General features: G+C 53.0%; 1 protein-coding gene across 4 annotated transcripts; it reads right to left on the bottom strand.

Moving 5' to 3' along the window:
- Positions 1-766: 766 nt before the first annotated feature.
- On the bottom strand, positions 767-19050 carry CSF1 (colony stimulating factor 1). 4 transcript variants are annotated; one of them, XM_004390431.2, is made up of 9 exons: positions 18849-19050; positions 15473-15595; positions 14186-14248; positions 12403-12573; positions 9508-9655; positions 7300-8324; positions 6669-6721; positions 6281-6339; positions 2484-2614 (listed from the first exon to the last, which is right to left on the bottom strand). In XM_004390431.2, exons 1-8 carry the CDS (start codon positions 18885-18887, stop codon positions 6294-6296), a joined length of 1668 nt encoding a protein of 555 aa, XP_004390488.1. In that variant the 5' UTR covers positions 18888-19050; the 3' UTR covers positions 2484-2614; positions 6281-6293. The 4 variants fall into 4 exon arrangements, with proteins under 4 accessions (XP_023581097.1, XP_023581098.1, XP_023581099.1 ...); XM_023725329.1 differs by lacking the exon at positions 6669-6721 and having other exon boundaries at positions 767-2614; XM_023725330.1 differs by lacking the exons at positions 6669-6721; positions 15473-15595 and having other exon boundaries at positions 767-2614.
- Positions 19051-24959: the final 5909 nt, after the last annotated feature.

Here is a 24959-nt window from a genome sequence, read left to right on the forward strand (position 1 = left end):
ACCACCTGCTAACCTTGCTGGCCCACAGACAGTGCTCATTCATCTCAGAGCCCTGCTAGAAACTGGCCAGCTCCCTCTGCCCTGTAGCATCGCTCAGTGGTCAAGGAGCCTGGTCCTTGCAGGCCCCTCAGGCTCTTGGACAGAGCCCAACCAGCCATTTACCCAGGCTGGGCTGGGCTGGGCTGGAGTAGGGGCCAGTGGCCAGTGGCCAGGCCTGTGGTTTGGCTAATTATTGCCTGTTTCCCTATTAAGCAGATATGGAGATGAATGTGTTCGGGGAAGCAATAATAAGACTGAAATTTGGAGAGAACCCTCCTTCCTCGTGTATCTTGGAAACAGCTTTCTGAGCTGGGGCTCACCCAGCAGCTGCTGCCTGCCCGCCCCCATTTTTACCACCCACACCCTGCAAAGCAACTTTTCCCATGACTCACACATGGCAGCTTGTGCACTTCTTTTATTATTAAATATATAAGCAGCTTCCTATTTTTTTAAATATATATTTAAATGACTTTATATAAAATAATTCACCACTTCCAAGTATAAAAACGAAATCTCACAGTGCGTGAGCCAATGTTCCCTCTCGGCTTTCTCAGAAAAAAGAAGGGGTTCCTGTGCAGGCAGCCAGGGGAGACACCCAAAGGCAGCTCTGGGGCCCGCCCCACTCGTATGTCACCAAGCACCCACAAAGAGCTTCTGCAATGGGTTGGACTTGCTTTTCTGACTTTTAAAATACCGTATGTTTAAGGAGGGGTAATGCTTTTTTCTGTTTTTTTTTTTTCCTTCCAAGCTTCCGGTTTTAAATACGTATTTTCTAGTATCAGATAACAGAGTTTGTGACTAGACAAATGAGTCCTCAGTCAAAGTTCTCCACTGCCCTTCCCTCAGCTGTCTGCATCACCCTGGGCAGGTGGGAGCCAGCGAGCCCTCACTTTCTGGGGCAGTAAGGGAAGACCCCGAGCCCTGGCACAGTGGCCCAGGCAGGGCAGGGTCTTCAGTGGGGGGCCCAGGGCAGCAGCCATAGAGGGACACAGCAGCACAAAGGGGCCAAGGGCAATCGACAGCCCTGTCACCATTGAGCCACGGCCATAGGCTGGGCCCAGGAAGCTGAGGCCCTCAGAGGCAGAGTTGAAAATAGGTGCCCTGATCCCTCCTGGCCCCTCTCCCATCCTGGCTTGCCTGGTCAGAGAGGTGGTGGTAGTGGGGGCTGGAGTGAGAGTTGGAGGGTATCAACTGCCTACTGGGGTCAGGATAAAAGAAGCATGGGAAGAGAAGGGGAGCTGGGTGCCAGTGCAGGTGGCAGCCCAGCCCCAGGCTCCTGGCAGAGACAACCTGCTCAGCTCCAGGTGCCTGCCAGCAGCAGCCTTAAACTGTGGTTGGGACAGGAGCCTGGTAGGGGGGAAGGAGATTGGGCTGGGGGTCAGGGAGCCAGGAGCCATAATGTCAAAGACCTATTTTCTGTCAGAGCTCCATCCTGCACACTTTTTCTGTCTCTGCCCTTCCCTCCTTACCTCCTTCCCACTACTCACTTCCCTCTTAGGAATGTCAAAGTGCAAGATGCAGAAACCTGGGCGAACAACGCAGCCTAAAGACCAGCTCTGGCTAGCAGCCCGGGCAGTTCTCCCACCCCACTCCTCCCTGGGGCGTCAAAGGCCGGGTCAGGAGAAGATTAGGGCTTAAGGGCTCCCTCCGTCGACAGGCAAGGCCAGCTCGGTGCTCAGTGCAAGAAGCTGGGAAAGGCTGGACAGGGGGAGGACGGACAGCCGTTCACCCCGGGACAGCCAGGGCAGGCTGTACAGCAGGCAGGTTCAGTGTTCACAGTGCAATGGTTTCCTTCATGAGGGGCAGCCTCTGTGTGGCTTCCTAGGGACGCTCTGGCAGGGGCTGGAAGGAAGCAGGGGCAGAGGCCAGAGCCTGGCCCTTCCGTAGGCGTCAGGAGCAGGCTAGGCAGGTCCTGAGGGTAGGGCTGGCCTCCCTTCTCTACCCAGCAACCAGAGAGGGCACGTAGGCGAGCAGAGGATGTAGAACCCTCTGGGCTGTTGATGCAGACCAGCAGGCCCAGAGGCCTCCTCTTCCTGTCATTTGAGGTGCACTCATTTTCGGGAAATCAGCTGACGCCATCCCAGCCTGCCAATCTCATGCTCCTCTCCTTGGAGGCAAGTCCTTGCTTGCTGATGCTGGGATCTCTTGGCACCAGGCGGGTCTCCGGGCACAAGGGCTCTTCCATTCCTTAGCCCCTGCCCTGCTCTCCCTCATTGCACAGGCCGCTGGGTCTCTGGCCCAGGTGCTGGCTTGGAGGGGAGTGTGGAGAGGACACAGCCCCTGGGGGCTGAGGGTCCTGAGCCAGGCTTGCCAGCCTTCTTCAAGCAGATAGGAGCCTCCAGGGCCCACAATAAATACTGGTATCTCAGGGAGCACCCGCTGGCCCTCTCTCAGTTAGTCAAGGGACAAAGGGTTGAGGGCAGAGGAACCCCAGCCTGGCTGCTCTGGTCCAGTCCTGGCAGGCAGGGGTGCTCGTAGCGGGCAGGCCACCATCCCAGGAGAATGGCTGGGGAGGGGTGGTGGTGGATGCCCCCATAACTTCTCCTCCCGTGGAGAAACTGTCCTGTGCACCCAGCTGCAGGGAGAGAAAGAAAGGCTGGTCAGCCGAGTGGGAGTGGAGGGGTGTCGCTGAGGACATGAGTGGGGGAGGCACAGCGTTCCTGTGGGCTGTTGGTGCTGAAGGAAGGGCTTCCTCCCATTCCTTCCCTCGCATTTCCAGCCACCCCAGACCACAGAGGGGCCAGGCGGGCTTCCCTGGCAACAGCCCAAGCCTCTGGTCAGACTGGCCTCACCTCCTACCTCCTCCTGGGGAACCAGGGACCACAGCGGGAGGCAATGGGGTCTGGTGGAGGTTTGAGCAGGGCTGGGGGGAAGAGTCATTGCTCAGGCAGAGGGGCCTGACAGGGAGGAAAGGTGACACTTGAGTGTCCTTAGACCCCTCCTGAGGCAAGGCCATCTCACTTGGTACAGTGAATCTAAGGGTGACTCCTGCTAACTCTAGCAAATAAGAGGAATTTTTCATTTCCACCTCCACACCATTCATCAGAGAGAGTTATCACAGATGATATTTGGGACAGCAAGGCAGAAGTAACTGATGAGGAAGAATTTGGGCTAGAGTGGAAATGTCTAGAGGCAGTGCTGGGACAAGGAAACTCCCACCATGCCATTAGGCATGCTAACCCTTGAGCAACCCAGCCTCCTCCTCGATGGGCCAAGGAACTTGCCTCCCTCATCATCCATAGGAGTCAGGGCCCTGCCCTCTCCCTACCACGCCCCCATCCTTGTCCCTTTGCCCAGCATCCTCAGAATGCTTTGTTCCCAGCACAGAAATCCCCTGGACCCCATCCAACAGTTTGACTTTGACCCTGTGTGGAGCCTCCCAACCTGACCATCCATAGGCCCTACTGGCAAAGCCCAGGATGGGTATGGAGAGAAGACGGGACCACAGCCTCTGGCTCCCAGCCCATTCCCATGCTCTGGAGGGGAACCATAAACTGGACATGAGCCATGCTGGGTACAGCCAGGCCACAGGCCCTGCTGGGGCCCAGGAGGGAAGAAGAACCAACTGGGCAAGCTCCAGTTTGCTGCCCCCCTCTCCTATTCCCTGAGGTTGGCATGCTTGTGTCTGAGTTTTCTTTCTGTGGCTCTGGGTCCCTCTCTCACTCTCTCCTCTGGGTTTCTCTTTCTCGTCTCTCCCATGAGAGTAGCAGCCAGTCTAGGGGCTGGCACTGAATCTTCCTTGGGCTCCTAGTGCCTGGCCAGGGGATGGCCTGAGGACTGGACCTACTGATCTAGGTGGGGTCTGGATGTGGCCGCTGCCCAGGCTCCTCTCTAACTGAAATCTTAACAGGAGGAAGAGGAAAGCTTGTGACAGGTCTGAGACCAGGCAGGCAGGGGAAGGTGAGTGGGAATGTAGAGGGATGGGACAGAGGGCTAAGACCAAGGGGGTGGGAGGCCAGCAGCCAGTGGGGAGAGTGTTGTCCCCAGGAACCTCTGTCCACCCTCTGCTCACCAGTCCTGAGGAGCCTGTGCCATCTCACAGCCCAGCCAGGGGCCCAGCTGACCCACTCACACATCTTAGCCCACCCTTCCAACAAGGTAGTTTCCAGGATTCCAGACATGTGATTTCTTGTTCTTTTCTAAATAGACTCCACTGGCGTGGAGCATTTGCCAGATCCCCTGTCTCTCCAGAAATGGCCCAGACCTGTCACTGTACCCATAGGAAGGCCCTAAGGTGCTTGCTTGCATTTGGCATGGGGTGTGATTGGCAACTTCAATGCGTTGCCCCATCGACCCAGCCAGTCAGCAAATCAGTCAGTCAGCCAGCTATTTAGTTAGCCAATCAACCAGCTAATCAGTTAGCCCATCAACTTGCCAGTCAATAAGCTAGTCAGGCAATCACCAGCTAGCCAACTGGTTAGTCAGTGACCCAGCCAGCTGATAAGTCATTCAGAGTCAATTAGTTAGCTGGTTAGTTGGTCAGTCAGAAGGCTGGTCAGCTAGAGGCAGCTGGCCAGGACCAGTCAATCAGCCGAGTCAACATTTACTGAGCTGTTGCCAAGTGTGGAGAAGCCCTCTCTGTCCTAGAACGTGGGACAGAGGAAACACACAAAAAGTGGAAGACACATTCGCTGCTCTCAAGGAGGTTACAACCTTCTTAGGGGTGCAGAATGTACAAAGACACATAAAATAAAATTTAAAAACTTACAAAAGCAACATCCAAATAAGTGCAAATTGATACAGTATTAACCAAATACAAAAGAACAGGAAGGGTGGAAATTAAAAGCGCGACCAGAGGGAGAGGGGGCACTCAGGGAAACTTCTGATGGGGCTGCCTGTGGGCCTAGGGAAAGAAGGGAGGAGGGCTGGGGGCAGGTGGGTTAGGGGGAACGGGGGAGGAAGAATAAGGGCTGCATCTTTATCAACACGTGGGCAAGAATAGAAGGCACTCCTCAATGTGCGGGAGATGCAGTTGGGATTGGGATTTAAAACAATTTCATTGGGCCTGGGTGATGGGCAGAAACCAACAAGGTGGCTTTAACAAGGATGAATATAAACTTCTGCACTTTGGTTAAAAAAAAAAAAAAAAAATTGTCCAGGTACAGGATAGGGAAGGTCTGGCTTGACAGAGGTTTATGGGAAATGGGACTAGGGGTTTTAATAGACTACAAGTTCAACATATGACAACAGTATGATGCAGTCATGAACGAACTAATGCAATTTTAATCTGAATAAATAGAAGAATATTGTCCAGATCAAGGAAGGTAACAGTCCCACTGTACTCTGGTTGGTCAGACAACATCTGGAGTACTGTGTCCAGGGCTGGGTGCCACATTTTCAGAGGGACATTGACAAACAAGTGTGTCCTAAGGAGGGCGACCAGGATGGTGAGGGGTCTGAAAACCATATCATATAAGGAATATTTGAGGGACTTGGCCACACTTAGAGAATTCTTAAAGGGGACATGACTAATTGACTTTAAATATTTGAGGGCTCTTCGGAGAACTGGAAGGAGGACTGCTGTGGAGGGGGCAGGGAAGGCAGTTTTGCTTGTGTAAGGAAAGACTTCTCAGTGTTATTTGGAGATGGCATAGGCTGTGGCTAAGCAGGGAGCTTGCCTGGAACTGGGAGTGTGTGACAGGAAGCTGGCTGGGAGACGGGTAGGACGCTAGGCCAAATGACCTCTGAGAGCCCTTCCAAGAATGAGGTTTTATGGCTCTGTGACTAAAGGCAGGGAGGTAGAAATGACCTTGGCTGAGAAGAAGAGCCAAATAGGGGAGCAAACAGAGGGGGAAGCTGGTGCAAGGTGCATGTTGAGGGTAGTTGCTGCAGGAGCTTGGAAGCCAAAATGAGAACATTGGTTTTGAAGTGGTTGGCAACGTAGAGCTACTGAAAATTCCCCAGCAGGGTAAAGACCTTACAAAAGCCACATCTGAGAAAGAGATTTGGGTTGCTCTGGGATCGAAAGTGGTAGCAAGACAAGGGACCTGATGCAGAAAGAGGTCATAGTGTCTGGCCTCAGATGCAGTGGAGAGGCTGGAGAGGCAGGGGAGAGCTAAGGGCCTGGCCAGAAGATGGTGGGCCAGACCTGGTGATGGATTAAAAATGAAGCAGGAAAGAGGTGAGGGAATTGAGTGTGTGGGCCTTGGGTGGGTAACTGGTGGTGTCATCAATGGGTAGGGTGCCTGTAAAGGTGTATCTCATTTTAAGGGGTAGAGGGAGATCAAAACCAGAATCTTACCTTAGAAGTTCCTCTACACTGGCAGTTCCACCTGTCTGTCCCCATCCTGGGTCAGGGGGCTGCAGGCAAAGCACAGGGCTAGTGTGAGACTTCAGCAGGAATAGGGGAGAAAGGGACCCCCTCAGCTTACCCCGCAAGTCCCCTGCGCATGTGTTCCCACCCACTCAGATTTGTAAGACTCAAGATTGCCTAACCCTGCGAAGAAACCAGGAAAAAGCCTGGATACATAGGAAAGAGGGGAAGTCCCCCCCATTCTCTTCTGTACCTCCAATTCCTCCGTGCAAGTGGGAGAAGGTCCTCCCTCCCCAAATCTAGAGGGAAACTCGGTCACTAGCCATGTGTGATCCTAAGTCAGTCTCCCAGGGTCCCACCCCAAGGCCCACCTCACCTGCCCTCTGGCCACTCCATAGGAGAATCCACTGTCTGAGGTTCTCGAGGGCTCTGGGAACAGGAAAGCACGCTCACTGAGGACCTGGGAGAGGCTAAGGGGATGCTGGCCCCATCCCCAGGCAGGGCAGCCCCAGGAGTTGATGAGAGAGTTGCAAGAGTCTCCCCTCTTGCCTGCAGCTACCCAGAAGTGGGGATCAGCCAGAGGGCCAGAAGACAGCCATGAGGCCTCCCTGCTGATGAACCCCAGACACCCTTCTCCCCTCCCTCTGCAAGCTGTCTCCCGTGGGTCCTCATGCCCCACCAGGACTCTGCAGATCCCCAAAGGAATGTGCCTGCCTGATACACACACAGCATCACGCTCCTCCTTTTCTTCCCCTCTCATCTGGGTTTTCATCCTGCTGTTGTCCCAAGAATATTCTTTCCCACTTCCTTCTGCTACGGTCCCTTCCCTTCCTGCTGACCTTATAGCCAGCTGAGACTTCCCCATTCTTAAAGAACCCCACTTTCCAATGTCCCCATGCTCTGTGCTCTGTCAGCCTCCTCTCTCTCTCAGCATGTGAAGAACACAGGCTGCGCCTCCGCCCTGCCCCCAAGAGCTGACCTCCTCTCCCTCATCAGACTCTTCTTACCCGTCGCTTCCGCCTGTAGAACAGGAGGCCACCGACGGCCAGCAAGACCAGGATAATGCTGGGCACCAGCAGATGGAAGACAAACTCAGGGAGCTGGGGGTCGGAGCGTCCCACGTGTTGCCTCTCATGGCCTGTGTCAGTCAAAGGAACAGGGTTAAAACGGGTCTGGGGCCTGGCTGCCCCCTCACTTGCTTGTCCTCCTTCCAGCTCTGTGGGGCTCCTCCGATCCCTGGTGCTCCTCTTGCCCTCCAGCTCCCCAAGGGGCAGCACATTGCCCCCTGAATGGCTTCTGGGAAGCCTTGGCTGAGCAGAGAGGGTGGAGAAGCTGCTGAGGCCTTTTGGGCGCAGCGATGGAGTCCTGGCAGAACTTGGCTCCTGATGGTTTCTGGGCAGGGCCAATGGACTGTCCGGCTTCTCAGGTATGTGATTCCAGGCCTGGCCTGTGGGCTGGACAGGGCCCACACTGGGCAAGAGGGTGTCAGATATGTGTGCTGGCTCCTGGCCCTCTGTAGATCCGGCAAGTGGAGAAGATGCTGAGAGGAGGTTGCTGCGCCCAGCAGTCTCTGCCTGGATGCTGCTCCCTCCTGGCCTGGAGGGTGAAAGCTCAGCCTCTTGGGGTACCAGACCCTCACTAGCCTCTCCAGAGGCTTCTTCTAGGGCCCAGTCAGTGCCCAACACAGAGTCAAGAATGTCCTCCATCCCAGGGGTGGGGGCCCCGACAGAGGGGTGGGGCTGAGGTAAACTGGCAGTGGGGCTGCCTTCGACACCTGGGGTCTCCGGAGACTCAAAACTCTGGCAGGTGCTCCTGGATGGTCGCTGCTTGGCACTGCCCTGGTCCACTGCATGTAGGGGCTGCTCACTGGGCAAGAGGGAGTTGTCCTCTATCCCCTCAGAGTCAGCCCAGGTCAAGCCAGTCATAGGGGCCGCTGAGGGGGTGAGGGGCTGGTGAAGGGAGGCAGAGGCCAGGTCACTGCTAGAGGTGGCTTTGGGGTACAGGCAGTTGCAATCAGGCTTGGTCACCACATCTGAAAGAACCACAGAGAAAAAGAGAGAGAGAAAAACGGGGAGGAGATAGAGTCACCAGCCTCCAGCATAGCTTTCTCAGCGGGGGCCAAGATGAGGGCGTGGGTCTGGGGTTCCCCTCATCCCCTAACTCAGCCCTGGGGCTGAGGAGAGGACAAGATGGAGCGGATGCTCGTGATCCAGGCCTCAGGCAGGGGAGGTGAAGACCACAGGGTCTCATGGGCCAAGAGCAAAGAGGGGGCTTAGATGCACAGGTAGAGGGTAGGGGTCAGGGAAGACAACAGAGAACAGCCCACGGTAGAGTTCGAGCCAGCTGCCAAGCCAGGGTGAACAGCAGCCAGGCCTCGAGGTTGCGAAGTGGTCTCCAGGACTCACACGAGACACCCTCAAGCCAAATGACACCACATTGGTTGGAAAGCAGAGAGATGGTTTCATGCACAGCCAGGGACCACACAGCCACAGCCACAGGCAGGAACCGACTGGAGCTGGAATGTGGCCATGGCTTGAGGCCTTGGCATTGAAGCAATGAGACTGGACTTGGCCACTGGCGGGTGGCAGGACCTCAGCCCCTGCCTCAGGGAGCTGCAGGGGGACACGTGGCACAGGACGCAGAGACGAGGACACGCAGGGCACACATGTATGCAGCTGGGCCAGCACTGGGAGAGGGTGACTGATGCTCAGACTTCAAATCCAGCCTCGTCCCTTGAGGGGACACTCAAAGCATCCTGGGGACTTCTGGAGCCAGGGTATCCTGGTGATTTGCAGCAGGGCTCCTGGAGTGAGGGGTCTGACTCCCAGATGGGGCCTCTGCTCTCTCCACGGAACCCTCCATGCGTTCAGCCAGCCTGCAGCGCCCATGGGGAAAGCCTCCATGCCTACAAGGCTCTCAGAGAAGGGCCCCTTTCCACTCCCTGATCTCACAGCCACCAGTGTGATCCTTCTTGATGCCTTGGCATGCAGACATATGTGGGTGTGCATGCACACATATGCCAGAAGAAACGTGACCAGGAACGCCCAGAGGTGTGTGAAGCCACATATGTACACAAAACAAGCACGTCTACACACATAGGAGCACGAGTAGCAGCCTCCCTGGGGGTCCCTCCAGCCCCACATCTCACCTCCCGGTCCCTCCTCTGTCCCTTACATCCTCCCTCCACCATCCACTCGCTGGCCCCTTGGACTTACTTTGGCTGGAGCATTTAGCAAAGCTGGCATTGCAGTTCTTGCTGAAAACTTTCCAGTCATTTTTAAGGAGATTCTTTGTTTCGTTGAAGACATTCTTGATCTTCTCCAGCAACTGGAGGGGTGTCTCAGTGAAATTTCGCACACAGGCCTGGAAGGAGAGCAGGGAGTCCCTCTGGTGAGCATGACCATGGCCCCGTGTCCCTATCCTTTTTGTCAAACTCTCTTGGCCTTTCTCATATTTGTCTTCTTTTTCCCTTTGACTTCCTCCTTCCTCTCCTCACTGGTTTGCAACAGAATCAGTCCTCAGGTTGTGGGACATGTCATTTATTCATAGATCCGTTCAACACAAATTACGTGCGAGGCATATGGTAATTACCTGGGAACCCTGCAATGAACGAGAGTGGGGTGGTCCCTGGCGGAGTTGGACATTGAGTCCAGCAGGGGCATTTTCATTAAACACACTATTACAAGTGTGATGAGTCCTATGAAGAAGTACTAAGTGCTCTGAGAGTGTATAACGAGGGGGACTAAATGAGCCTGAGGGTTCAGGGAGAATTTCCCCAAAGAACTGATTCAAAGATGAGCAGGAGTTAATCAGGAAGGGAGTGTGAGGTGGGGTGTGGAGTTGTCCAGGCAGCGGCAACAGACTGTGCAAAGGTCCTGAGGCAGGATAGAGCCTGAAATGTTGAAGGACTAGAAGAAGGCTAGCATGGCTGCAGTGCCATCATCTAGGAGAAAAGTGGTGAGAGATGTAGCTGGAGAGAGGCCAGCAAGGGCCAGGTCCTTCTGGGCCCTGTTGGCCATTTCGAGAAAGTTTAACCTTATCCTTAGAGAAAAAAGAAAGAAAGAAAGGGAAAAAGACAAAGCAAAACATCTGAAGGGTTGCTAGGAGGGGGCAGTGGCATGGTAAGACTTGGGTTTTAGAAAGATCATCCTGCTGTTGTGTGGAGCGTGGGATGGAACAGGCCACAGGGGATGTGGGCCCTTCTCTGCCATTGGTTGATTGGTTGTGTCTTGGAGGGAGGGCTAAAGGTGCTCAGCCCTAAGTGGCCTCCTTCACTGTCTGTGGAGGCAGCTCTCTTCTGCTCGTGGGACCTGGGCCCCCCACATCCACCAGAACTCTGAGAAGCTTTCCATACTCCTGGTTTTCCTCCCACCTCTTGCGCTGCTCCGTCTCAGTCCCCTTACCAGACTCCCCCTTCTCAGCCTGACTTCTAGATGCTGGCATTCCTCAGGGCTCAGTCCTGGGCCTATCTCTCCTTTCACACTAGGCAATGCCAGACATGCCCACGGCTTCATCTATGGCCTGTTTGTCCACGACTCCCAAATACCAAGTTTTTCCTTCAACTGAGCCACAGAGGGAAGAGCTATGGGTTTTACTAAGCTGTGAAGTCCTGCAGCACATCACTGGATTCCCCCATGGCCTGTTCCCAAAACTGAAAAAAAATCAAACCAGCTGCCGTTGAGTCAATTCCAGCTCATGGTGACCCCATGTGTCTGAGATTAGAAATGTGTTACATAGGGTTTTCAATGGCTGATTTTTCGGAAGTAGATTGCCTGGCCTTTCTTCTGAGCGTGGTAGGCCCTTAATAAATGTTTACTAGATGAGTGATTGAGAAGCTCTGGGCTCCGCTCCAGCACTCACCAGCTATGTGACACTGGCCAAAAGAATTATTCAGTTTGGGCTCATTTTCTCATCCTTAAAGTCAAAACAATAATCCTTTCCAGCCTCTCCCACAAGGTTGTTGCAACAAAGAGGTAAGTAAGGTGGCTCGCTCTCTCTCGCTCCTCTCTTCATAAACCTCTGTCTCCCCCATACTTTCCTTCATACTTCATAGAGAAAACAGGAATCACCAGATGGAAGTCTCCTGTGCCCCTCTGTTGCAGCAGTGGGTGTGCCCTCTCTCTTCAGGGGCTCGGTTCTTTTCAGCTCCAAAGGGTCCCTCCTTCCTGGAGTCTGTCCCTCACCATCCAGTACGTGCCTAAGTGGGGTCCGAGGACCACTTATATCATGTCATGGGTGGGGCTACTTGTTAAAATGCATATTCCTGGGTCCCCCTTCAGACCCAGTGAGTCAGACTCTTTGGCGGAGTGGCCTGGGAATCTGCATGCTCCCCCCTGGGCTGGAACACTCTTAACAGCATATTGCTTTCTAACTCTTACCATCTTTGGATCTCAAATTAACACTTTCTTATTCAGAAGCCTGTCTCTTCTTCCCTACTCCCATCCCCATTCAAATTCGAGACCTCTGTTTCTCTCTCGCAGAATCCCGTGCAGCTCTTGTTCAAGGTTCACTATCTCACCTACTTCAGGTCTTCCCTTCTCTGCGACTAGCACCATCCTACATGCCACATATTTTACTTATATATTTTGTCAACTGTCTCACCCCACTAACACCACCCCACATGTAAGCTCCATGAATGTAAAGATTTTTGTCTGTATTGATGTTTTCCAGTGCTTAGAACAGTGCCTGGTATACAGTAGTCACTCAGTAGCTATTTGTTAAATAAATGAATACTCCTTATGCTTGTAATTACATCTATTTGTGTTATTGTTTGTTTAATGACTGCTAACCTCACTTGACTATAATCCCCACGAGGGCAGGAACCATGTGTTTCTTGCTCATGATGACATTGTCAAGGCCGAGCTCTGTGCCTCCTGAATAGTAGGTCCTCAGTAGAGGTTCGTGGGATGCAGGAATGAATGAGACAGTGAGTGAATGATGACATGAAGTGAGGTAAGTGAATGGACTCAGTGCTTGTGGGCACAATGCCAGTGAAGGCCAAGGCCAGTTGGCCAGGGGTCCTTGGGCAGTGGATGGTCCCACCACTACTTGTACTCTCCACAGCCACCCTCTGCCCTTACTCAGTGCTGCCAGTTCCAGAACCCTCCTACCGTGTCTGACTCTTCATGATCCTTGGTGAAGCAGCTCTTCAGCCTCAAAGAAAGTTCCTGAAGCTCCAGGATGGCATTGGCATTGGGGGTGTTGTCTTTGAAATGCAAGGTGTCCTCCATTATGTCTTGCACCAGGATAAATGCCTTCTTAAGGTAGCACACGGGATCATTCTGAAAAACGAGAATCCAGAGCTTATGGCCTGACTGGTGCAGCCTGGAGACCTAGGCTCTGTGCCAGATAACGCTATTCCAGGAAAACAGAGGGCTGCAACCTGGCCTACCCTACCCCTGGGGCAGGGGAACACCATCAAGTAATAAGGAAAATGCTGCACTCAACTGCTCTTTCATTCTCTCTCTTTGGGATCTGGCACTCCTGGGGTTAGGGGGTACAGGAAAGGAAGTGTGGATTCTGATCAGAGAGACCTTTGGATTTCTGGAGGTTGTGGCTTTAATCAGGATGGGGGCACATAGGGAGGGCCGGCTCTGGGGAAGCCCTCTCTTTTTCTCTCTTCTTCCCTCCCTCTCGACTTGGCTTCACAGAAGTCCTATACTATCTGACTCCTTCCAATCCTCCAGTGCATAGGGGTACTGGAGACCACCTCATGGTCCAAAGAATAACCTCAGTATTTCATTCATTCATTCAGTCATCACTCATGCCTTTAACAGTATTTACTAGAAACCTATTGGAACAAATACTAGGGATACAAAGCTAAAGTAGACAGAGTCTCTGTCTTTGAGGACACCACCATCTTTTCAAGGAGACAACCCAAACCACTAATAATGGTGAACCAAAGGGCTCAGTTCTAACAGAGGTGTGTATGGGCAGGTGTGTGGAAGCTCAGAGATGAAAGCAACCTCTTGGTATCATGGCAAAGGTTTTGTAAGAGACACAAAGATGAACAGACATGGAATAAGGGCTGAGGTGGTGGCAATTGGCAAGGCATTACAGGTGTCAGGAAGAGTTTGTAGAAAGATTTGGAGACAGGAAGGAGCAAGGAGTGGGGAGTGGTGGGCGGGCTGTGTGATGGAGACTGGAGGTCTTAATTGCCAGGCTAAGCAACCTAGACTTTCTCTTGGAGTGATGGGGGGGCCTTCCACACATTTTGGGCAAGGAAGTGAAAGCAATTGGCTGGGGTTTCAGAAAGCTCCCCCTAGTGGTGGTATGAGGGGTGCACTGGAAGCAGGGAGGCCAGTTAGGAGGTTCCAAGCAACTGGTCCGGAGGGGTAGCCCCCAAGCTGCTGGGGAGGCAGAAGCAGCAGCGCTTTGGCTGGTTGGGTTTGGGTGTGTGGTAGGAAGAAGAGAGAAAGGGCTGGACTGACTCCCTGGCTGCTGGCCTGTCTGGTGGATGGAGGTGACACCCTTAAGCCAAGCACATGACCTGGAAGTATCAGTTTGCCTTAGGCTCCAGAGCTAACCTTCCAGGGTTCATATTAGGCCTCCAACACTTAATAGCTATGCTCCCTTAATGTCTCTGAGGATAATAAACAATATCAGTGTACCAGATAGTGTTATTGGCAGAATTAAACTGGAAAAGTGCCTGGCACATAGTAAAATACTTGATATGTGCCATGACAGGAGAAGAGAGAAGCAGGGCACTTGAGCCCTGAACCCTGCCCAGCCCCAGACCCTGGCACCCCACACATGATCACCTCATGCCCCCAGCCTGCCCAGCTCTAGGATTTCTTCCATCTTCATGCATCCATATACACCCCACCTAGAAGGGGTCCATATACACCCCACCTATAGGCTGTCACACGGGACTTGTAAATAGCCATCACTCACCAGCTGGTCCTCGTCTACAAACTCAAAGACAATTTGGCACGAGGTCTGCATCTGGCTGTCAATCTGTAAGAGACAGCAGGCCAGTGGTGTCAGAGTGGCTGAGGCTTAACTTAGCCTGCCTCATAACAGGGACTGGAGTTTTTGGTCGGTCAGGATTCGAACATCTTCTACCTCCTCACAACCACACGTGGAAAGACAGAGCCAAGGCTAGAGGAGGGCTGTAGAAGAACAAGGAGTCTCTTCCTTCCACCTCCCACCCCATGAAATCTGACAGATGCCAGCTTGTTATAAGGAAGAACTATCTAACAGAACATAAAGAACAAAATCCCCCCCGGGAGGTAGGGAGCTCCCTGTCATGACAGGAATTCAAGCAGAGGATGATGGACGATGTCTGGAGATTCAGGATCTGCAGGATCTGGGGCTAGATGCCGTCAACGCCCCCGCTGGACCCCGGAGCAGTGGCTCTGTGATTCTAAGCCTCAGAGAATGCTGTAGCTCTTGAGTCTATCTTCCATGACTGTTGCAGGAAGGCTGGTATAGCGGCCAGAGGGGTAGGAGGCCCAGCCTGTAGGCCCCAAGCACAGGGCCCTGGAGGTGGCCTTAGCCAGTGGTACCCCACCCTGCCCGGCTGGCCAGAGGGATGGTAAATTCCTGTCTGAGCAGGATAGCAGCCATGACAGTAACCTGATTCTGCCTGGCTGGACCATGCCTGGAATGACTCTGTGGACCCAAGTAGAATGGGACACCGACTCCTTCATGGCCTGGATAAGCAAGCCATCCCAGCTCCGGGGCTCGGGCAAGAGCCAAGGAAGTGGGGGAGGAGGGCTGGGAGTTCAGTGGGAGCCTCCCCTCCAAATCTGGCAGAGGCCCTGGTGCCAGGCTGGTGGCATATCTAGGAGTCCAGGAGCTGGAGGCAAATCTAAGCACATCAGGCACTGTGCTGGCTCCCTGGAGGAGGCATCTCACTGAGGGACAGCAGGCCTCAGAAGCCGTTTCAGAGTCCATGGTTGATATTCCTGGGCAATCATTAACACAGGCAACCAGCTGAAAGCTCACCCCACCCACTGCCTGCAGGGAAGTTGGAGAGGGTCTCAGGGCTAGGGGGCCAGAGGCCCTTACATGGTGAGATGAGGGAGGGGAGCATCAGTGGAGCTGGCTGGGAGCCACAACCACGTTTGCACAGCCCTATTTCTCTGTCTGCAACCCCTCTCTTTGACCCTGCTCCCTGGCTCCTGCCTCAGTTTCCCCAGTGGGGAAAAGGTGAGGTAGGCATGGTAGAACACTCACCAGGTCTTGCAGGATCTTCAGGTGGCCATTCCCAATTATATGGCTACAGTGCTCTGGCACCTCCTCAGTAACACTCGTGCTCACCAGGAGACAGGCCAACAGCAGCCGGGGGCCCAGCCATGTCTGTGACAGAGACGGCATCATTTCTCCCCAGCTCTCACTACCCCCAGGAGCTCCCAGTTCCTGCTAAGGGCAGAAAAACAAAGACCTCATACCTACAATTCTATAGGCTCTGCCCCTCACTCCATGATGCAGTAGTCCCCAAATCCAGCTCTCCCGGGATTTCCAAACAGCCATGACACAACCTTGTTCTCCCTTGATAACAACTCAAATGTCACCTCCTCCAAGAAGCCTTCCTAGATCCACCCAGGCCGAGCCTGACTACACATTGAACTTCTAATGATAACATGGGTGGTATGCCTACCTGTCTAAATTCCTCATTGTACAGGAAAATTCTTGAAGGCAGGACTTGCATTTGCCCATTATCCTGTCCCTGCAACATCAAACACTGAGCCAAGAACCTTCTGAGCAGCCGCTCCTCTCAAGTTCACGTTCATGCACCAGTTTCCAGCCTGCAAGCCAGAGACTTTTTCCTGGGTCTAGGCCTTCTTCCTACCTGGTTCCACACAGGCCTGGCTCTGCCACTGGCAAAACCAGTGGGTCCAAACTCAGTATCATTGGGAACCCATTCCTTGCCAGAGACCTCTTGGAGCCCTGGGTGTGTGTTTCAAGGACCCCAACCAACTGATTACAGGTACCAATGCCAGCTCTGAGCCAGCCCTGGCTGGCACCTGCCTAGCAAAGCCCTATAAAGCTCTGCATCCAGCCAGCCCAGCTCTTATCATGGTGGGGACTTTTTTCTGAGATCTCTCCCTGCTTTCAGCACCCACCTGGCCCTGTCACTGCTCACTTCCAGAGTGATGGAACTAGCTCCTGACACCCTGTCATTCTTTCTTCCTTCGCCCCTCCTCACTGAGGTCCCCTCTGCCCTCTCCTGGCCTTAGGTCTCCCCTTGTCCAGCCAGAGGCAGAGACCCTTGAGCTTTCTTTCCCCAGCTCCAGGTTGCCTCCTGGGAGCTCCTGAGCATCTGTCAGCTGATGCCCCCAGATTCAGGGAAATGCTGGCAGGGTGGGGTGAGGGTTGGCACCTTCCTGGCCTCTGGGATCTGGGCTCAGTCCCAGTAATCCAGATGATGAGACAAATACTGCCAATAAATAGCACATTGGAAACACACAAAGAGGCTATGAAATAGCTCACAACAACATGCTGATTTACACATAACGAAAGGCTCAAACGCAAGCCAGCTCTTACCAGGGAGGAGATGGAGCTCTGGCCGGGCTACCAGTGAGACTGCAGGAAGAAGGGGCCTCAGTGAGGCCTTGAAGGATGGAGAGAAGTTGGAGGTAGAGAGAAAGAGGGAGAGGTCTAGAGGGAGGAGGCTCAATGCCATTCAGTACAGGGACCATACAGGTCCTGGCCTGAGGAAAGGAGAATGTGGAAGAGGGAGAGGGCAGTCATGAGGGGGACTTGAGGTTCTGTTGGGCAGTTGGGGAGGTAGCGCTGGATGAGAATGGCTGCCCAGGAACCTCCGGTTCAGCACCCGTTGGAGGAAACTGGCCTATGCAGGTGTCAGACTGCTCCAGACTGGCTGCCACTGAGGCTCTGAGACCCTGGTGTAAATGGTATGGAGGAAAGGGCCCTGGGGAAGGGGATGCTCAGGCAGACAGTCCTGCCACAGGCACGTCAAGATACTGGTGCTTGAGGACAGCAAGGTGAGGGCAATGCTTAGCCCCGAGGGCTGCCTGATTTTGGGGATTTTTCAGGCTTCAGTTTGGGGAGCACACAGCCGCCACATGGGAGGCTGACTTTGAAGGTGGCCAAAGGGGGCCACCCCTGGACCTAGGACCCTAGTTCTGCCTCAGAGGAGGATCTGTATGGACACCCAAGGGTAAATGCTGTGACTTGCATCTGGCTGGGCTGACTCTCCTCCCTCCTCCCTTCTTCCTCCTACCCACCAGCCTCTGCCTCTGTGGAGCAGCCTCAGAAAGTATCCTTCCTGCAGATTCAGAGAGATACTGAGACATCTCCACCCTCACCTGCCTCCCAACCTGGTCCATCATCTCCATCCACAGGTCTCTGGAGAGACCCTGGCATGACTGGACCCTTGGACTGTCCCTGCCAAAACCAGCCCCCTTTTCTTTCCTCCTGAGGCATCAGCTCAGCTCTCTTCATGGTCTTACCCTCCAGCCCCTTTCCTTGTCTCTTGCCCATCACTTCACCCTTCTCCCTTTCTCCTGTCAGCCTCATCTCCTCTCTCTCAGTTGGGCTCTTCCTCCCCTGTGGTTCTGTTCTTCCCTCTCCCTCTCCCTCTCCCTCCACCTGCAATCCCTTCCCCCATTCCCACACATTGTTTCTGCTCCTTGTCCCCCCAGATTCCTCCTCCCATCTCCAGGGTTCCTTAGAAGGAAACCTGCTGGAAGACCATTTACAGTACTGTTCATTAACAGTGTCACATGCAGCTTCTGGGAGCTGCAGCAGCCACTGTCCACGGCTGAGTCCCAGCATCCCCCATGTAGTCCTGAGCTGCCCCTACCCTGCCCAAAACTCTGCAGCACCAAACCCTCTTTCCACATTCCTCAACCACCACCAAGCTCTGGATGTCCTCATCTGACCAAGGCTAGATTTTGTAAGAAAAAATTTCAGAGCTAGCACCTCCAAAGCCAGGAGTCAAGTCAGCTCTGAGGCCTGGTCCCCCCAAGACAGGCTTGACCCAGCCACCCGAGTCCCATCAGCTGCCGGTGGGTTGTAACAAGTAGTAGCTTGCCTGCCTCCTTCCTTCACTCTACCACCAGTTTGCTTGGCAGAGGCCCTGGCATTGTATAAGCCTGACGATCCCTGAACTTTCCCCACTCAGAAGCGCCCACTCCCCTGGCGGGTCTGGAAGCATGTGCGTGGCTGATGAAGAAGGTGCCCAGTGGTGAAGGCGCCAGACCCACACTCGGAGCACGGCCACTCCTCCTGTCCCTTGACGGTGGCCAGTCAAAACGTCAGAGAAGACGGTAGAGGCAGGGTCGCTCTGGCTGACACCAAGCCTCCGCCCGTGCCTGCGAACCCGTCTTTGCTGCCTGTGCGTGGCTCAGCGTTCCTCTCCGTGCAATGGGGTGAGCAGCCTTTCCCTTGCCATGGAAGCGCGACAGCCCCAGCAGCAGCTGCAGAGCCATTCTCAGGGGTAGCTCCGCGCAGAGGCGGGAAGGAAACCGCAGCCCTCCGCCGCGGCGGGAAAGCCTCGGTTGCCGGGGCGCCCAGAGGGTCCGCTGAGAGAAGCCGTGCCGCCCTCCCGCCTCGCGCCCGGGCCCGCGCCGCAGCGGCTGCTTACCTTGGAAGGGCAGCGCCCGGCGGCGCCTCGCGCGGTCATGCGGGCAGCTGAGTCCTGGCCGGGCGCGTCGGCCGCCCTTGGTCACTCGCTGCTGCTTGAGTCTGCGCCCGGGCCGAGGGGCTGCGCCGCGCCGCTGTGCCGGGGTGCTGAGAGACCGGCGGCGACGCGGAGAGAACCGACGCAAACTTTCACTTTCCCCAGCCGAGCTTCACTGGCCAGCTCCTCGGCACAGCCTTTTAAGCGGGCTGGGCATGTGGTTTATGGGAAATCACCCTGGACATGCGCCAGGCGCGCGCGCGCGCGCACACACACACACACACACACACACGCACACTGACACAGACACACACACACTCTGGAGGCTCACTGAGCTGCCTCCCCATCTCCTCCCCTCCCCCCATCTCTCCGTCTGGTCTTCCCGGTTTGTCTTTCCAGTTGCCCACTGTTTTTTTCACGAAAAGAACGCGGGCTCGACCGCCTCCCCGCCCTTCTCCTGCGCGCCTGGCCTCGGATAAGAGCCTTTCCTTCTGTGCTCTCCAGGCAGATCCGGTGCCATCACCCTCTTTCTAATATTTGTCCCAAGGGACTTTCCCTGTAGGCCTGAAAATTCCCAGATCAGAGCAGGAAATGAAGAGAGCAGGGACAGGCACTGGGAGAGAAGGGCAGGCACTGGGGCCTCTCCCTTTTGCGCGTTGTAGCCCCTCGGAGGAGCCTGAGTCAGCAGATTTGCAAGCAGCCCTTCCCATCCTGTGCAGCCCGAAGCAGCCCGCCAGCGTCTTGTCTCGCGCATCGTGATGGAAGGGGACAGACAGGATGGCCAGCCACCTAGCCAGGAGGAGAAGGAATGTGCTCTGTGACGGGGAGCTGGGAGGCTCTGCTGTCTGTGCTGGGAGACACTCGCGGCACTTAACGCGGCTGAAGTAAATGCTGGCTGGGACCCGTGCTCCCTCCTGGCAGGGCAGGATTGCAAGCCAAGCACCTGGGCTCTACCTTTCCTTTGATGCTTTTGAAAATGCATTTACAGAGATGGTTAATCACATTTTATGTCTCTACATGAGAATGAATCTAAATGAAGCTGAATAAGATGAATCTATTAATTATCATGCCAACTTCAGGAGCTTTTCCTGTCTTCAATTCATTGTGATTCAAAGTGTTTCAATCCTTCTGTGAGGTTGTCCACCCCCATCCCCTGGGTGGGTGGACGGGGTGGGGGGGGGATATATATATGTAAAACCAAACCAAACCCGTTGCTGTGGAGACAATTCCATCTCATAGCAACCCTATAGGACAGAGTAGAACTGCTCCATAGGGTTTCCAAGGAGTGACTGGTGGATTCGAACTGCCAGCCTTTTGGTTAGCAGCCTGAGCTCTTAACCACTGCGCCACCAGGGCTCCATATATGTATATATAGCATGTCTTGTCACTTTCCCCACATACCTCTTGCTCCAACCCCCAAAAGTAACTTTACAGCCCATGCCTTTGTTCATACTGCTCTGGTCCCTCTGCCTGGAATGGTCCTTTCCTTTCCTCATTTGGCCTTAGGGCAAACTCCTCCTTCAAGGCTGGAATTGCACTTCATCGTCTACCAGTGAAGCCTTCCACAACTCCCTGGGTAGATCAATGGTTCCTTTTCCTGTATTTCCATTGAACTTACTTTAGTCCTCCATAGTAGACTAATCAGTTGTTTGTCATTCATTCATTCTTCACATTATTTTAAAAAGTATTTAAGGTGGTTCTGATTAAGGTAGCATTTTAAGGATTAAGGTGATGGCTATATTCTGCCACCACCCTGGACTGAAACTTCCTCTAGGGTGGCATCTGTGTTCACTTATCTCTGAATCAACGGTGCCTAGTGTGTAACAGATACCCAGTTAATGATTGAATAGAATGAGTCCATTAGAGAATAACTCATTCATTGAACAAACGTGCACCAAGTGCCTACTATGTGCCAGGCACTGTGCTGGACACTGAGGATACAATGGTGAACACGCAGATGTGGTCCCTGTTTTCATGGGCTTGTGGAGCAGGCAGAAGCTAAGGCGTGTGCAGGCAGCAACTGAGTGCTTACAGCCTTCAGGAAGGAAGTCCAGAGAAAGAAACCCAGCCCGAGGAAGCAGGTTGAGTGCTTTCTTTCTCCAAGAATGTTCTCTCAAGAGGCCCGTGTACGGTAATGCTTTAAGATAGCATGTTGACACAGACACCACAGTTCTTAAGATTGATAAGATGTTATAGGAAATAATGTGAGAAAGATGAACCTCTAGACTTCTTGAGAAAGGAGTAAAATGTTTCCTGCTCCCTCCTTCATCAACCCAATCCTGCTCCAGGTTCACACTTAGAATCTAGCTCTGCCTGTGGAAGAGAACAGCCATTACGTGTCAGCTCAAGTCTTAGGTCTTCATTCTTCCTCAAGTGAAATTCTTTATATACTTATATTCGAACTCTGACTCCACCACATACAAGCTCATTGACCTTGACAGCTCTGTCCAGTCATTTGCTATGTGGCTTTGGACAAACCTCGCTCAGCCTCAGTGTTCTCATCTGTAAAATGGAGACATTCATTTATCTTTTTCACAAAGGTGTTATATGGATTGAATGAGATAATGCCTATGAAGTGTTTAGCACAGTGCCTGATGGTAGTCAGTGTTATTATTATCTGTTCATTTGCATGGGTCTTCAGGAATGATGCCACAGTGGTACAGTGAACTGGGGAGTCCCAGTGCCAGATTTTAGTTCCAGCTCTGTCACTCACTTGCTCTGTGACTTTGGACAAACCCCTTAATCCTTCTGAGCTTCCCTTTCCTCATCTGTACAATGATAAGACCTCCTTCAAGGAATGGTTGTGGCATACAGAAAGTCTTCAGGGCGATGCCCAGTATAGAATAGGTGCTGAGTTATGAAAGAGTTCATTGGAATCTTAGGCTGTGGGATGCTGGGAGGCAGAGCTAGACCATGGGGAGAGGTGTGAGGGCTTTAATAGTGGCAGCTCTACAATGGGACTGCAGTTCTCATATCTGTTACCTTAAAAGGAGAGGTTGTGAATATGCTTGACCTCAGACCAGCTTTGCCACCAGACACAGGGAAGTTGAGGCTAAAAGAACTTATGATGTGCCTGATGTGGCGCCCCTCAGCAGCATCTCCTGAGCTTGCTCCTGCACTGGGTCTGATACTCTTACCCCCTGCCTCTGTCTGTCTGGGTAGGAGACCTTGGGCAGGCAGTTCTTGGCTGGATCTCAGGGCCAAGCCAACAGGATGGTGTCCATCTCCATGTGGTTCCTTAGATGCTCACACTTATGCAAGACTGTGTGTGTGCCTCCGTGGGCAAGGAGTGCTGGAATCACAGAACTAGAAACTTTTCTACCCACATTACCTTTGATGAGGAAATGGAGGCCCAGATAGGCTAAGCCCTACTTCCTCCAAAGTCATCCATGAATTGGCAGAGTCTGGGGTGGAGGCCTCAGGAGTGGGGCCTGAAGTGAAAAGACTCTGGGCTTCCCATCTTCACCCTGTTCAGATGAGCCACTGTCCTCCTGCTGACTACTGGTGGAGTCATGTCCGGAGCCGGGTCCTGGGGGAGGCAGAGAGGAATGTGGAACAATCCTTGATTTGAGGTTTCAATGATTTCCTAATGTAGCATCATCAAGAAGACAGTGCTCAGCTGACCACGGAGGAGGGCAGAAGGGAGTATAGGAGGGACCCTGCTTGCCAGAGGAATGAACCAAGGGTGGGAGGAGAGAGACTGAAAAGAGAAATAGAGATAGATGGCAGGAAGTGGGAGGAAAGCCTCATTTGCTGGTTGTTGAAATGTCATTTCCTTGAAATTATTTGACAGGCAATTTCCCCGTGAGATCTTTTCTAGGGAATTGACTTCTACCACAAAGGGCTTTCTGGCTTGCTTTCTCTTTCTAAATCGCTCTCTCCCTGTTATGGGTTGACCCAAAATATGTACTGTAAATCCTAACCCCTATGCCTGTGGATTGGAGCCCTGGCGGCTCAGTGGTTAAGAGTTACAGATGCTAACCAAAAGGCTGGCAGCTCGAATCCACCAGCCACTCCTTGGAAACCCTATTGGGGCAGTTCTACTCTGTCCTACAGGGTCGCTGTGAGTCGGAATCGACTCGACAGCAATGGGTTTGGTATACCTGTGGATATAATCCTGTTTGGGAATAAAATTTTCTGTTATGTTAATGAGGTCATATCAGTTTAGGGTGTGTTTAAAGCCAATCACTTCTGAGATATAAAAGAGCAGATTAGGCACAGAAGCAAGCAAGCACAAAAGGGGGAAAGATAGATGCCACGTAGAGATCTCCAAGGAATGCTGAGAAGTTAAGACAAGGACTTTCCCCCAGAGCAGACAAAGAGAGCCTTCCCCTAGAGCTGGTGCCCTGAATTCAGACTTCTAACCTCCTCAACTGGGAGAAAATAAATTTCTGTTTGTTAAAGCCACCAATTTGTGATACTTCTGTTATAGCAGCACTAGATAACTAAGACACTCTGGTTCTTTCTACCACTAAAGTGGCCCAGTGGCAGAAGTCAGAAGCCTTGGAAGCTGGGTGCTGTGAAGGGAATGCTGCTCTCCTGCCTCAGTGCTCCCAGCAGGGAGCTGCAGAGAGGACCAGAGTGTGCTGACACTCCTGACTAACCTGGGTAGAGAAGGGGAGTCAGAGCCTGGATGTCTCATTCCCTACCCTGCCCCACCTAGGTCTCTTGCCCTTTTAGTCATGTCTTCCCGCTTTCACAGGGTACGGGGGCAAGAAGAGTGGTAAAGCAGCTGTAATGGAGGGATCCTTGAAGTGAGAAGACCCAAGTTACCCTATCAGTTAAATGCAATGGTAGTTACCTAGTGCTGCTGTAACAGAAATATCACAAGTGGGTGGCTTTGACGAACAGAAATTTATTTTCTCACAGTTTTGGAGTCGAGAAGCCCAAATTCAGGGCACCAGCTCCAGGGGAAGGCTTTCTCCCTCTGTCAGCTCTAAAGGAAGGTCCTTGTCTGAGCTCCTGTAACCCGAGGATTTCTCGGTTCATTGGCGATCTCTACAAGGCATCTCTCTTTCCCCCACTTGTGCTTGCTTGTCTCTGTGTCTAATCTGCTCTTTTTATATCTCAAAAATCATTAGGTTTAAAACACACCCTACACTGATATGGCCTAATTAACATACCAAAGAAAACCCTATTTCCAATAGATGGAATTACGTCTACAGGTATCGGGGTTAGGATTCCAACACATATTTTGGGGGCACATTCAATCCATAATAGGTAGTTCTCAGCCTGCCGCTTCCCAGGCAGACTGTGAAAACCTTGCGTTTGGCAGACTACCTAGTGCCAACATTTGATCATTAGGAAAACTACAGATACAGCTGTTGAGGCCATCCCATCCTTTGGCTGGAGGAGGGCCAGCTGTCACCTTGTCCCCAGAAAGCATCTGTGCTGGCTTCAGGGCTCACACCCACCAGAAGCCTTGCCCCAGGAGGGGAGGCACTGCTGGGATTTCTGTATCCGCAGCCCAGCTACTTTCCCCTGCCCTGAGCTTCCAGCCACAGGGCACCTAAGCAGGACAAACTCTCTCAAGTTGCTTTCATGAGCTCCTCAGAGATGATAAATCTAGCCAAGAAATTAAGAAACCATTTATCCACAGTGAATTTTGGCTTCCTGAATGCTCTCTCTACCCCTCTAGAGTCACCAATCTCTCAGCTGAGAACCCCTTTAGGATGAAAGTTTGTTCTAACCTTCATTGGAAAAAAAGAATTGCAAAGATGATGATGTGTCTGCTGGTGCTCAAATGGCAGACCAGGCCCACGTCTGGATCTACGGAACTATCCTGGGCCTTGGGTGACTTCAGAGCAGAGAATTACTTGGAAACAAGAAGTGAGAACCTATGTCATCTGCATTCATCTACTAATGCAATCAATGGTTTTGAGCGCCTGTTGTGAGCTGGGCCCTATGCGAGCCCCCCGTCAGTTGAATGACATGCCCTCCCCAGTCACAGACTGCCAAGGAGACAGACACATCCAGGGATAATCTGACATGAGGCCGTGGGTGTGATGATGGAGAAATGTCCAAAGAGCCCCAGGAGTCCAGAGTGGCTGGGCTTCTGGAAGTCACCTGAAGGGA

This window comes from Trichechus manatus, unplaced genomic scaffold (assembly GCF_000243295.1).
Source record: "Trichechus manatus latirostris isolate Lorelei unplaced genomic scaffold, TriManLat1.0 scaffold00297, whole genome shotgun sequence".
Lineage (NCBI taxonomy): Eukaryota > Metazoa > Chordata > Mammalia > Sirenia > Trichechidae > Trichechus > Trichechus manatus.

Coding starts and splice junctions, on each gene's coding strand:
- CSF1 (XM_023725329.1), bottom strand. CDS start 18,887: ATGACCGCGCGAGGCGCCGCCGGGCGCTGCCCTTCCAAG. Junction 6,340..7,299: donor TCTACAGGCGGAAGCGACGG/GTAAGAAGAGTC, acceptor CTTTGCCTGCAG/CCCCCTGACCCAGGATGGGG. Junction 2,615..6,280: donor AGTGTAGAGGAACTTCTAAG/GTAAGATTCTGG, acceptor CTCTCCCTGCAG/CTGGGTGCACAGGACAGTTT.